Source organism: Aotus nancymaae, unplaced genomic scaffold (genome assembly GCF_030222135.1).
Source record: "Aotus nancymaae isolate 86718 unplaced genomic scaffold, 86718_ANA_hifiasm-v0.15.2.pri h1tg000064l_1, whole genome shotgun sequence".
NCBI classification, from domain to species: domain Eukaryota; kingdom Metazoa; phylum Chordata; class Mammalia; order Primates; family Aotidae; genus Aotus; species Aotus nancymaae.
The window spans coordinates 2879642-2894097 of record NW_026988479.1 but is presented as its reverse complement, the minus strand read 5'-3'; the positions used below and the strand labels follow the sequence as shown (position 1 = coordinate 2894097).

The 14456-nt window shown below is 33.4% G+C and overlaps 1 protein-coding gene across 3 annotated transcripts in view; it reads right to left on the bottom strand.

Moving 5' to 3' along the window:
- Positions 1–682: 682 nt before the first annotated feature.
- Positions 683–14456, bottom strand: part of PRRC1 (proline rich coiled-coil 1) — a 32981-nt gene continuing 19207 nt past the window's right edge. For all 3 annotated transcript variants that reach the window (XM_012448028.3, XM_012448044.3, XM_012448035.3), the window contains exons 7-9: positions 11816–11919; positions 7806–7908; positions 683–4018 (exon numbers count right to left, since the gene is read on the bottom strand). In XM_012448028.3, coding sequence (XP_012303451.1) covers positions 3809–4018; positions 7806–7908; positions 11816–11919 — 417 coding nt within the window. In that variant the 3' untranslated portion in view covers positions 683–3808. The remainder of the gene's footprint in view (positions 4019–7805; positions 7909–11815; positions 11920–14456) is intronic.

The window sequence follows — 14456 nt, the reverse complement described above, 5'->3', positions numbered from 1 at the left end:
GGGAAAAGGCAACACTATAGAGACAGTTAAAAAGTTTGGTGGTTGCCAGAAGTTGGTGGGGGGATAGAAAAACACGGAGAGTTTTCAGGGCAGTGAAAATCTCCTACAATATTATAATGATGGATACATGTCATCATAAATTTGCCTAAACCCACAAGAACGTGCAGCACTAAGACTGAAACCTAAGGTAAACAAACTATGGACTTTGGGAGATGACAGGTCAATGCAGGTTCAGCGATTGTTTATTGTTGATTATGGACCACTCTGGTGGGGAATGTTGATAATGAATAAAGAAGCTATGTATATGCAGGGGAAGGGGATATATATATATATATGGGAAATCTCTGTACTTTCCTTCCTCCTAATTCTGCTGTGAACTGAAACTACTCTAAGAAATAAAACTACTCAAAAACCCAATACTCAAGAAGTATCCTCATGACCATAGGCCTGAACTTCTTGCCTATTATCTCTAGCATATCCTCTTCTCTAAATAGTTTTAGTTCTTTGACCCTGAAGTTAGCAACTCTGGTCTATGTGAATATTACAGTTCCACTAGAAAGATGGTGGTTAAGTTGCTGTTGTATAAGAATTCTTGGCAGCCAGCAAGAAATTTAGATAAAAAAGAAATATGGGTCCTTTTAATATAAATTAGCATTTAAAAAATCACTAATACAACTTTGGAAATAAATCAAAGCATTATTTATTTATGACATATTTACATACTTACAAAACTGATTTTATCTAATACATCATCCTATATAATATTATAAAATGAACATCATATCCTGGGAATAAAAATCCATATTTCTTAAAAACTTATGTATAGCCCAACAACTTTTAGAACATAGAGTATTATCAATTTGGCTTCCCAATTACAAAGTCCTGTTTATAATTTTTTCTAGCCAAGGAACAGAGAAGATGCAACAGCATATTAAAGTAATTTGGTTAACCCTGAGTAATTACTATCTTGCATAATTTTGAATGAATGTATATAACACACTTTCATCTGTATTCTTAGATACTTAAACTATCATACTATCTTTTTGTCTATATTTATCCACCTCAGTTTTCAACTTTATTAATCTTCAAAAGAAAGAGGAACAAAGAATGGGAAAGTAATAGCAACAGACTCAGAAGAGGAAACACTAGCACTGCCTCAACATTCAGAAGTCTGTGACAGTTTAGGTCTAGGGTTGTCTCAAAACCCTAACAAAAGGAGGATCCTGGATTGAATAATCTGAGCACCTTGTCAACTAAGGTTGATGTTAAATTATTTTTCCTGCATTCTTTCTGTTTTCTTTCACACTAATTAAATATATGTGTACAAGCTTATAAAATTCAATTTGGATTAAAATACAAAATTCAATAACCAGGAGCTCTTCAAAAGAAAAAAAAAAATCACAAAACCACCTCAACAGTGGTAAAGTATTAAAGATGGGTTTTCCTAAGAAAGAGAGAGAACAAAAGCAAATAGCACTCCCACTCTGCCAAGGCTGGCACAACAGTTACAAGGAAATGGGCAGAAAGAGAACAGAACACTCAGGCTGGATGATTAGTGGCCTGAATACGATCAGCATATCTTATGCCTAAGCACCACCACTAAGACTGCCTGGCTAAGCTGGCATGGTGTGTTAGAGATGAGTTAATTTTCTTGCCCCTTTTATAACAGGGAAATCTAAGGACAACAAAATAAACAAAAGGCTGAGAAAGCCGAGCATGTGAAGTCAGTCATGCTCTGCTGCTTTTCAAAAACTCTGGGCCAAAAAAAGAACCAGAGAGGCCAGACCAGTTCATGTATTTCTCTCTTCCATCTGCCTGTCTCTAATCCTCCTCACCCACTCACACTGTTCTAAAGAGCAGAAGGCTTACCAGGTCACCAAGGGCAGGAAAATTATCTAGCTTCAACCAAGCCATGGAATAACTACCATTGCTATTTGGGGATTCTAGGAAAATAATCATCTAATGAAATGTCAGTGTTTCTATGAGAACAATTCTCAAAACATCAAAAAAGACATTTGTGACTTGTTAAAATAAAAATCAAAGAAAAATTAAGATATTTTTAGGATCTGTAAAATTTCCTTGTAATAGGAGAGAAAGTACAAGGACTATTTTAAGGACATGCTTCCCTTCTGTCTGTAATGAAAGACTTGTTTCTGTCATCATGCCATTGCCATGATGAAATACTAATAGAAAAGGATAGCTTTTTAAAATAAAGTGTAGAAGCAAATGGTAGAGAAAGGCTTCTTTTACTCTTAAAGGAGGAAAAAGAAAGTATTCTGTCCCTGTTACTCCTGGAGAAAAGTGCACCAAAGCAACCTGTTACCTCTCTCTTCTGTCTCTCATGACTTTTAATGACACTAAAGACTGATATTCACTGAACAGTCATTATTCAGTGCTTGGAAAGTAATGTTATATTTTCAAATTTAATATTCATTCTTCTTAATCTCAAGTAAAAAAAATAGCAGAAACCAAATAATTACTTGAAGTGGAATTAATACAAAGCAAACCTTGTATATAAAGACAGTGCAGGACAAGAGCTTCAACATCTTTTATAAAACTGCCAGAGATTGTGCTAATTCTTTTACATCTAAAGAACTGTATAGAAGAATTAAAAAATTAAATTACATTTATGTAAGAAACTATCTTCAAAAAAGTTGTTTGAACTTGTATATACAGAGTTCAACAGTATTAAGAAAAAAACATTTAATTATTTCCAAAAATGGTAAAATATATTATTTGAGGGGAAGAAGGCTTCTACTAAATAGAAACACAATAGACTAAATAAACTAGATTGAATATAAAATAGTTTCTTTGAAAACATCCATAAAAAGTAAAGGCAAAATGGCACAAAGTTAGAAAAGTAACGCTTAAGGTAAACCAAATAATAAGTAACTTTAATTAAAGTAAAAGACATACTATCCCATAAGCAATAAAGTAATCCTCTCTCAAAAATGTCTCTATTACAACGTTTAGAGAATATGAGGGGAAGCAGAAACAATGGCTGTTGTCAGGGTTTATTCTTGGAAGTACTGAATAGTATTATACAAAAATAATTTGAATACTTCTGATTTAAAATACACTTGAATCATCTGCCCCTTAGCTGTCATACAGCAATGAAAAAATAAAATGTATTACCCCAATGTTCATAGTATAAATCTGAGAAATGCCAAAAGTTATGTTTAAAATTGAAAAAAGTACAATTTTCCAAACTATATGTGTACATTATGACAGCAAAAGAAAATGATCAATTCCAGTATTTTGGCCCATATTATTGAAAACATGCACAGAAATGTGGAACAGCTCCCTATGAGTAGGTGTCTTATGGTTACTGTTGAGCAGGCTGCTCAGCATCAGCCCTGAGATCGTGTGCACATACAAAAGGTGTCAAAGACTGACAGGAAAGAGATGAAGCAAAAAGAAATCATGCTTTTATAAACATTCAATCAACATGTTCTTTAATAATGTCTTCTTTAAAGAACAAAATAATCAAGAACATGGCATAAGTTAAATGTCTCTGCACATGAATTTCCACTTTAAAAATTTGATATATTAAATTGTGCTGTAAATATATTTGTATATTTTCTTTTTTGAGAACTATGATAGGTGAAATGATTATAAAAAGGATTTGTTTCTTTTTGTCTACTGGAATGACACGATGCCTTTTCAGAAAAAGAAAAATTGCAGCCTACAGGAAAATGATAAAAACTACTGGATTCATTTAAGTTATTCGATTTAAGAAGGGATAACCACTTCTTTAACATCAAGCTAAAAGTGGGGGAAAATCTCAGTCTCCCAGGTGAGTCTCCTCTCACACTGTCCTGGGTGGCAGGCGCTGTTTATACATGCCTGCTATTGCTCTGGCTGCACTGTAGATCATCTGTCGACGAGACATGCCAGTAAATGCCATGTGCCAATCAGTCCGGCTGACATTCAGTAAACTCTTTTCCAGGACTTCACCCACTGTCACCAAAAGGCCTGACCACCTCAGATTGTAGTCTGGGGGAGTTAGACTTTGAGCCTATGGAAAAATGAAATTGATATTACTTATAATACATTTTAAAATATCAAACTAGCTATAAGTGATGTTTCAAAGTGTTTCATGTTATTTTAAATATAGATTATGACAAACTCTGAGAAACACAGCAAGGCTGTGGACTGTATCAAGTAACAAGGCTAGAAAACAATCAATATAATATTACACATATCTACTTTTAAAGAAAATCCCCATTAACAGGGCTAATAGAAATTCAAGTTCTAAATTAAGTGTCACTTCAGGTTAACAGTAAGATTGGTACTAAAATCAGTGCTAAAGTTATCTTTTTATAGTAATAAAATTTCAACCAGAAAGAGGAAAACTGCAAATTAAGGCTTAAACCCATTCAGAAAAGAGTTGCTCAATTATCGAAATTATCTCTGGAAATGTGATTAACATGTTGATATGTATCAAATAATCTCCAGTCCAGGACAACATCAACCACTAATGCAATGTTCCTAGTTGACCCAACTCATATCTGCTCCCATTCAAATCATTTATACATCTACAAAGAAATGAGAGAAGAATAAACTCATTGTTTGATATCCAAGAATGATGTGGTTTTTCTGTCCAGAGGAGTATAGCCACGTGTAGAATGGATCTATACAGTTATACAGGACTACCAAATGTGCTGTGTATTACAATCACCCGAGGAGCTCTTGTGACCTTTTTTTTTTTTTTAACAGTAACAAGTTCTCATGTCCCACTAAGATAATGGAGACACTAAGATAACTGAACTGGAAACTCTACAGCTGGTTCCAAGAGAAACAGTACAGTATTACATACATAAAACAGCTTCCAAGTAAATATGATGCAAACTGTCCAGCACTTGGGAACCCCTGCTCTAAGTAGTCTCTTCCAATGTGTCTACTACAGTATCAGTATTTCACTATATTTCAAAGAAGACAAACAGCAGATACATTGCTAGGGTCCTCAGAGACACCAGTAAAACTGTGCTTCTCAAACTATGGCATGTGCATGCATATGAATCCCCTGAATATCTTCTGAAAATGCAGCTCCTGATTCACTAGTCCTGTGTTAAGGCCCGAGAATCTGCATTGTAACAAATTCCTAGGTGATGCTTATGATGTTAAGCCAAGGATTGTACTTTTTAGAAACAAGGTCTTCGATATTATTGGCAAAAATCCAGAAGAGCTGGGGTTGTTTATGGGTGTGGGGAATCATTTATACTTAAATTTAACAAGCACAAATTGTATGAAATTTATTTCTAGATTTTTACTAATATTTATACTGATAATTATAATTCCCTGAAGGGCTGATTTCTATTCCCTTAAATTAAAAATTTCCAACAATAAAGAAGCATAAAACATTTCAGAATGAATAAAAAAAAAAAACAGGGAGGAGAGCTGAATACCTGAGGATAAAAAGAAGACATTTTTCAATGCACATAGTTTTGTATCTTCTAAATTTTAAAACCAAATGGCACAAAATAAAACAAACAGAATAAAAAGCAAAGTAAAAACCAAGCAACACCTGTGAATACCATTATTCAGAATTAAGCACTATTAACAGTTTGCTGTGTATCTTTCCAAGCCTTTTTCCCTATTCTTACTAAAATTTTAAAGCACACACATATACACCCCTGCTAGTAAATGGGATCATACTAGATGTGCTGGTTTTGACTTTCACACGGCATTATGTAATAGCTATCTTTCAGTATTGGTACACACAAGTCCACTTCATTCTTTCAGGTCTACTTCTTTCCAGTATACATTCCTTAAAACAAGACAAAATTGTCCTTTGCAATGGTCAGACATCTAGCACAGGGGTCAGTAAACCTTTTCTGAAAAGAGCCAAGATGGTAGATATATTAGGCTTTATGGGCCAGACATTCGCTGTTGCAACTACTCAGTTCTGCTGCTGTAGTACAAAAGTAGCTATAAACAAGAAGTAAGCAAACTGGCATGGGCGTGTTCCAATAAAACTTATTTACAAAAACAGATGGCAGGCCAGATTTGGCTGTTTTTTGACCCCAGATCTACAGCAATGTTAACAGTGGCAGTGACTGGAGCATCCTCATAATTAGAACACTTCCAGTGTTTTATTTATTAGATCTGAAGTTCGCTTTGATTTTGTGGTACACACATACCCTTCTAATACTAGTTAGCTAAGAGCTATTAGTATGATTCTTTCTAGCAAATACCTTCAATGCTATTGAAATCTTTTTTCTCCCTTCAATGCAGATGTTCATTTATTGAACTACATAGATTTACTATTGCTGAACCATTCTGCTGTTCTTGGGACAAATCTTTCATGGTTAGGATACAGTGTTCTTCTGATACATTTCTCGATTTTATTTATTAATTTTACCAATGGTTTTGATATTTATTTGATATTTAGTTCTTTGGACTATAATTTCATTTGAAGATAAAAAAGGCTAGTCTCACAGAATGAATTAGAAAACTCTCTATCTCTCTTTTTGATACTTCATAAAGCACAAGAATCATCTTCTCTGAACATTTTGTAGAACTCACTTATAACACCATTGGTACTGTGAGATTTTTTTTTTTTTTTTTAGTTACATAAAGTCCTTCCATTGTAATGCTTCAATTAGGTTGAATCATATGAAACTGACACAATTTAACTGTTTCTGACCATCAAAAGCAACAAGGTCATTTGGTTCAACCTAATACTTACTCTTAACTATGGCAAAATTTATACTTATCTAGAAAATTTACTATTTTATCTAATTTTTCTAATTTATTGGTGTTAACAGTATACATAGTATGACCTTCATATTGAAATGACCTTCATATTGAAATGAGTTTAATGTTAATATCTATAAAAAGGTTTTCTTGAACTTCTGAAAAGGAATAATGGTGTAAATAAAAGTTTCAGTAAAATTTCAAATTCCAAGCATCAATTCTTAGTCCTCTTTCTAAACTGTAAAGTCTAAGGAGGCCAGTGGTTACTTTTAGGGATTATGTGAACACATATGCCACACTTTTATGAAAGTACAAATACATGCATTTTTCTTGGGAGAGTCCAATAGTTTTCTTAGATTCTCAAATGCCCTCAAGTCCCAATTAAGTTTAAAAGACAGTTTTGAAATGATATTTAACAATGTACAAAGTATAACTGTAACAAAAATTTTATGAAATTAATGACAGGAAAAAGTAGAATATCACTTAAGAGCACAGAGATTTCAATGCACATATATATTTATATTCCTTTTTGTTCATGAAAGGATTAGAGAAAACATTCCAAAAAAAAAGAGGAATAAGGCTTATCATTTATACCTACATTCTCCTGCAAACTGTGTGGATAGGTACACTATTGGGTCCATTTTTCAGCCAAAAAACCTAAAGACAGGTGCCTAAAAGGTTTCTAATGTTGACTTCACTGAAGATGAACAAGAAGACAATCAAATCAAAGAAAAGGGAAATGGAGATAACAATGGAAATGAAACGTGAGATAAAAGGGAAAGCAAACGAAAGGTGGACATGAAACAAGCAGAAAAGGTAAACCTTTTCCTGCACTCAGAGTAAAACAAAGAAACAAATGAGAGAAATAATGATTAACTATGTAATGTGTTATCTTTCATAGACACCCTGAAAACAAAAGGAGGAAGGTACTAAAACAACATACAAGGACCAGGAAATTAAAAAGCAGAGAAAACTACTAAAAGAAAAAAGACTGAAACAAAATCAAGAACACATTTCTAACAAAAAATTGAACACAAATTTTTATTACGAAAACAATATTCCAACTTTCTCTGGAGCATAATGAAAAAGCAAAGGAGAAAACCAACCTGCTGTACAAATTCCAGAGGCACTGGTGTGGCTTGTGTAAATGTTTCTAGATGAATGCCATGGACGGGATCTTCAACCACCAAACAACCAATGTCGAACCATCTGCAACAGAATTGTGAGTTTCAAATGGTTTACATGCCAAATAAAACTTATCATAAATAGACAAAAAGAAGAAATAAGTACTATTATTCAGATAGAACAGCAAATTTCAAAAAGGAAATCTTTTTCTTATCAACTTGCAAGAGAACAATTCATAAAAACTACAGATAAAAGTACTCTGCTGTATTAGTTTCAAAGGGAAAAAATAGAAAATAACCATATAGAAAAAATAATTTAAAATTACTTATCATGGAAAGCTTCCCTTCCATGGGAAAAGAGAATAATTAAAGGGCACTCAAATATGCAACAGGTAAATTTACATACATTGTATATGCAAACAGCTTATAATGAGTAATATTGTTCAATTGACACTTGCTAAAATATGGGAAATTTTATAATACCAACTCTATTATGAATATGTACCTAACTAGCTAAGTTACTAGCAAATTAAAAACCAAGCTCACTCAGAGGAAATAATAATAAATACTCTCTTCATTACTAATAAATCCTTCTAATCACAATTTCTGAATTATTCACAATGAGTCAGTCTTTGAAAACAGCCTCACGAAATCCAGGAAACTTCTCTTCATTTAAAGAGATGTATGTATCACACAAAATGATAAATTTTAAAAATGACTTAAGTGAAACAACTGTAGTACCACCCAAATTTTAGCTAACCCAAATCATGAAACAACCAGACACACTTAAAACATGAATTTAAACAATAAAAGGACATGAAGTAGAAAAATGTTCAATCTCTATTTTTTAATTTAAATCCAATAAAATGCAATGAAATATAAAACACATTAGGAGACTTTTATTTACAAATTCAAAAAAACTACAAAGTAAAATACAGAGTAACATAAGCAACTTTGCTGAATACTAAAACAGCACTGTATAATGTCTACAGTGCTCATACCCTAAAACTGTTTAAAAATCAAAACATTAAATAATGACATTTATTTTATCTGGTGGAGTAACAGATATTTTTTATTTTAATACAACTTTCTCAGTCAAGATAATGTATTTGTAAAGCCTCCATATAGTCAAACTTAGACAAATTTTATTGTGCATAATTTGCATACAATAATGTCTATCGTGAATAACATACTAACCAAGCTTTCAGGTGTGGACATCCTAAAAAGAGTTACTGAAGGTATGAGGGAAGTTTCTTCTATGATGCCAGTGAATATATCTTAGAACTCCGACCTAGCCTGACTCAGCTCGGACTGACTAAAGTCCACTACATTACCCTCTCCCTCTCTTACACCCCTACAATTGTGTTTATTACTATAGAGGAAAGGATGAATCTTCTCAAGATCACCTAAAGCCTCTAGAGTTTTGTTTTGCTTTCTGACCAATAGCTTTCAAAGATTACTACGCATTCAGAGAGACAGCACCATATATTCAAACCAAAAGGAAAAAGGAAACTAAAACAGACCCACAAGTGACCCTGATATTAGAATTAGTAGATGAGGATTTAAAAGTAATTATGGTTCAGATAATCAAAAAAAGAGAGGTAAAGAAAGTACAACTACTTTGGGAGGCCGAGGCGGGTGGATCACGAGGTCAAGAGATCGAGACCATCCTGGTCAACATTGTGAAACCCCGTCTCTACTAATACAAAAAAATTAGCTGGGCATGGTGGCGCGTGCCTGTAATCCCAGCTACTCAGGAGGCTGAGGCAGGAGAATTGCCTGAACCCAGGAGGTGGAGGTTGCGGTGAGCCGAGATCGCGCCATTGCACTCCAGCCTGGGTAACAAGAGTGAAACTCTGTCTCAAAAAAAAAAAAAAATAAAGTACAACTAGATTAAAAGATACAGGTATTCAAGAGAGAAATTGAACCTATATTTTAAAAGGTAAGAACTCTATGTAAGAATTTAACAACAGGCTGGACACAACAGAAGGCAGGATTAGTGAACCTGAAGACAGGTGAACAGAAAATGTCAAAACTAAAGAACAGAGAGAAAAAAAGAGTGGGGAAAAAAAAACCTGACAATGTGGGATACTGTCAAAAGTGAACGGGCATGTAATTAAGGTCCTACAAAGAGAAGGAGAGAAGATGGGCTAGAAACAAGTTTTGAAGACATAATTGCAAAGAAGTTTCCAAAACTGAAGACATTAATCCACAGAATCAAGAAGCTCAGTGAATCCACACACACAAAAAAATAATTATGAGAGTAAGCAAGTAAATGTATATAATCATACCATACTAAAATTGCAAGAAGTAAAATGACAGAGAGAATCCTAAAAGCATCTGGAGACAGCAAATATCTTCACAAAGACAATACACAAGAAGATGGAGAGCTGACTTTTTAACAGAAATGATGGAAACCAGAAAACAGTATCATGACATTTTTAAAGTGCTGAAAGAAAAGAAATTGCTAACCTAGATTTCTACATCCAGCAAAAATAAAGGTGAATTAAAGCACATTCAAACAAAGAAAAGCTTAGAGAATTGGTAGTGAGCAGCTCTGAACTATGATGTAGTATCAAAGGAAGTACTTTAGGCTTCCTTTAGAAGAAAAATGACCCCAAACAGAAAAACAAAAATGCAGGAAAGAATTCAGAGGATAAACAAACAAATACTGACTGCAAAGAACATGACTAGTTATGTTTTAAGAGTTTAAAATACATGCAGAATTAAAATACCTAACAATGATACTGCAAAAGGTGAAAAGGGAGTGAATAGTATTAAAAGTAGTTCTAATTTTTATTATAATGTAATACATCAAAAAGGCACTTTATAATTTCTGAAGTTAACTATTAAACAGTAATAGGTTAACAGAGATTAAAAAAATGACACAATAATCACTGGAGAGTTTCTCAGTGTTTACATAAAAAGTTGAAACTTATCAATGTAGAATTCAGAGCTCTTCATAATTTGTCCCCATGTCATCTTTTGATTTCCCATCCAACAAACCTTCAGCCAAGTTGATACAGTCACTGATCCCAGAATACATTTCAATTACCTTCAAACTTTTTCTCTACCCAGAACATTCTACCTACTTTGTTTCATTTGACCAAGTTTCACTTCTTCAAAATCCAGTTCAAGCCCGAATCATTCATGAATTTCACCTGACACTATCTCCCCAGAGTTACTTCCAATGAAATTTTATACATTTCTTGTCAGCAAAGACTTATGTTCCTTTTTATACAATTACTTAAAACTGCTCATTGGTGTACTATATATATCTTCTCTCCCACTGGCCTATAATATGCCTCAAAGTTGGAGGACATGTTTTGCATACTATAAGCCACAAAATGCTATGCCCATTATTATTCAACACTGATAAAACAAGTAATTAAAGAAAAACACCACACAATGCAATTACAGAAGAAGGTAGATTTCAACAAAAGGAAGTTATTTTAATATAAATCAATTCAGCAAATTAAAAATTTTTCCCATAAAAAGCCACCTATTAAAAATACACAGCCCTCAAGAACAATGATGAATTACGCTATCTGGATGTTTTTCTAAACTATTGTGAGTACAGGAGAGACAGCCCTCACCAGAAACTCAAACCTAGTGACTGCCATCAGGCCTTCTTGCCCATACCCTCCATGACTTTGAATAACATGTGAATGATTGTGTTTGCTCCTCATGTTCAATTATATCCACATCAACTCTATTATCTTATACTTACCGCCATTTTATTAAGTAATTATTAGCACAATCTCAGAAAGCAGGCAGTCATGACCAATGCCATTTTATAATTAAAAAAGAGAAATAAGGACAGAAATGCCAGCTAAGCCAAGGACACACAGCTGGTTAAGTGATATAGCCAGCATCAAAATATACTTTTCTCTCTGGTTATAAAACAGGAGACACTTTTTGCTAAGTATTCAGTGTGAACTCCCAGACCCAATTATATTTTGCTTCTAAGAGGAACATAATACACTTCTTACTTGTCAGGCAGCAATTCTGCAATGAAGTTTTCTACTGACACAGCTGTCTGTTTTTCATGGATCACTCCAGTTCGACGCAAGCTATCTATCCGTTCCTGGGCACCCTAAACAACAATGACAGAGGTTAGAAACAATTTCAAATTATTTAATATTAAATATACTAATTTATGATTATACAAGTAATACATGCATACATTTATATGCAAACATGTATACTCACTGTAAACATTCAAACAATAGAAAAATATAGAGTAAAAAATGACAAAGTACAATTATATTTCCTCAGTTTCAACAGTATGGGGTACACCTTTCAAATTACTCCCCTAAGCATTATGATGTTGGTTGCTCTTGTGAAATGGTTTATTTTTATATTACATTTTCTCATTGGTTGTTACTATTAAATAATTTAAGAAAACTACGTATTTTTTAATGTTGATCTGGCAAGAGGCCATCTTACTACATAAAAAGCTGTTAACAGTCCTACCAGTTTTTCAGTTAATTCTCTCTTGAATTTTTTAGGTAGGTAATCATATCAATAATAAAAACATTTTACTCTTTCTTCTGTTTCCCTTTAAATATACAGGCACCAAAATGACCAGTTACTTAAAAAGCTGCAAATGTATACATTATACCAAAGCTTATTCAACCAAATAATTACCACCAAGGAAGCAAAACTGAATGGCTGAGAACACTGTACAGATAACTCAAAATCATGAACTGATTTTATGTAATAGAAAACTAAAAGCTGGATTAATGACGGAAAAGGTTTCTGTTTATTGCTTTTATCTGAATCATTTCATAAAGGTGATGATGAAGAATGTGATGAACATGTGTTCAAAAGGCAAGATAAAAAGTCTGAACAAAAGTAGCCACGGATAATTTTTATAAGGACAGCAAAACTCAACAGAGAATATCAGATTAAATGGTCAATTCTTATGCAAATGAAAATTAAGGCTAGGACACATCTCGGGAAAACTCAATTTATTTCAGAGACAATTGAAATAAAAAAGAGAAAGTGACAACTGTATAAGAATGTGTCAAACAATTTAAGATACTAGCTCATAAAGATGAAGATGACATGATTTAAAGTACAATAAAATCAAGCCTGTAATTTTTTGCTCACTCTTCTATCTCTAGTGCCCAGCACAGTGCCTAACTTAATAGATGTTCAATGAGAACTTACCACATAAAAAACTAAACAAAGAAAAAAAAAAGGCTTCTGAAGGCCTATGTGGTCAATGTTAAGAATACAAATAGTGTAAATATGGCATCAACAATTCTAGTAACACTTAAATAAAGAGGCAGCTGTTGATTTTGAAGGCAATGTAACAGATAAGATAAATTTAAGGGGCCGGGCGCGGTGGCTCACACCTGTAATCCCAGCACTTTGGGAGGCCGAGGCGGGTGGATTACGAGGTCAAGAGATCGAGACCATCTGGTCAACATGGTGAAACCCCGTCTCTACTAAAAATACAAAAAAAATTAGCTGGGTATGGTGGCGTGTGCCTGTAATCCCAGCTACTCAGGAGGCTGAGGCAGGAGAGTTGCCTGAACCCAGGAGGCGGAGGTTGCAGTGAGCCGAGATCTCGCCATTGCACTCCAGCCTGGGTAACAAGAGCGAAACTCTGTCTTAAAAAAAAAAAAAAAAAAAAAAAGAGATAAATTTAATTCTTTACACTGGATGCTACAAATTTGCCTAATTCACTCCTCCTAGGAGGTAGTTATGGCTAAATTTTAATTTTAAAAAAGCTTACGTAAACGCTAATTCAGTAAAAACTAAGGGATTAGTGAGATGTTTAGAGAGTCATCCCCTAACTCTTTAAAGGTGGTATCTCAGCTATGCACTACAACAAAATATTCCTAGATTTTATACTCCTTGGGAACAGAGAGCAGAGAGTAAGTTTGTTCATTTTTCACTATCTTACAGCACAGGGCTTTATACTCCATAGGATTCACAAAATATTTAATTAAAATTAATTAGTTCCTTCAAGAGACAGGATAATAAGCTAGGTAGAAAATTTTCTTTTAGGTTTATAAAATCCATAAGGAAATGAAAATGGGGTTATATCTGGCCCTTCTTTTTCCTCTGACCATTATATTAATTAAATGCAGCCTCTTTTGGAGTTACAAATACAAGCATTTTAATATTAGTCCCTACCAATGTTTTGAGAATGAGATTTTGTTTTTTAGCAATATAAGAGATTGAGAATTAGGTAGTTTAGAGGCCATATTAAAATAATCATTTTAGAATTGAATACTGTACTCTAAGAGCTTATACCAAGAAACCTGGTTCAATGAATAGTTAAAATTTTATATACGTTCATAAATGATTATAGATATTATATTTGTTGAATATAAAACTATATAAAACAGTAGTCATACAACTGGCTTTTCAATAAATACTGGGCATAGAAGTCCTAGAAGCTTCCTAACTTTAATTTTGGCTGAACTGATTTACTTCCTTAAATAATTTCCTATTTTTAAAAAGCAGCTTAAGTTTAGTTTAGAAAACCCATTTACTTCAAATAAAATCTGATGGGAAGAACAAAAACAGGTTAAATTTTTATTTTTCTTCTCATTAGCTCCCTCTACTGTTTCTGAAAAAAATAAAAAGCCGACAAATTTACAAATCATTTTCTTA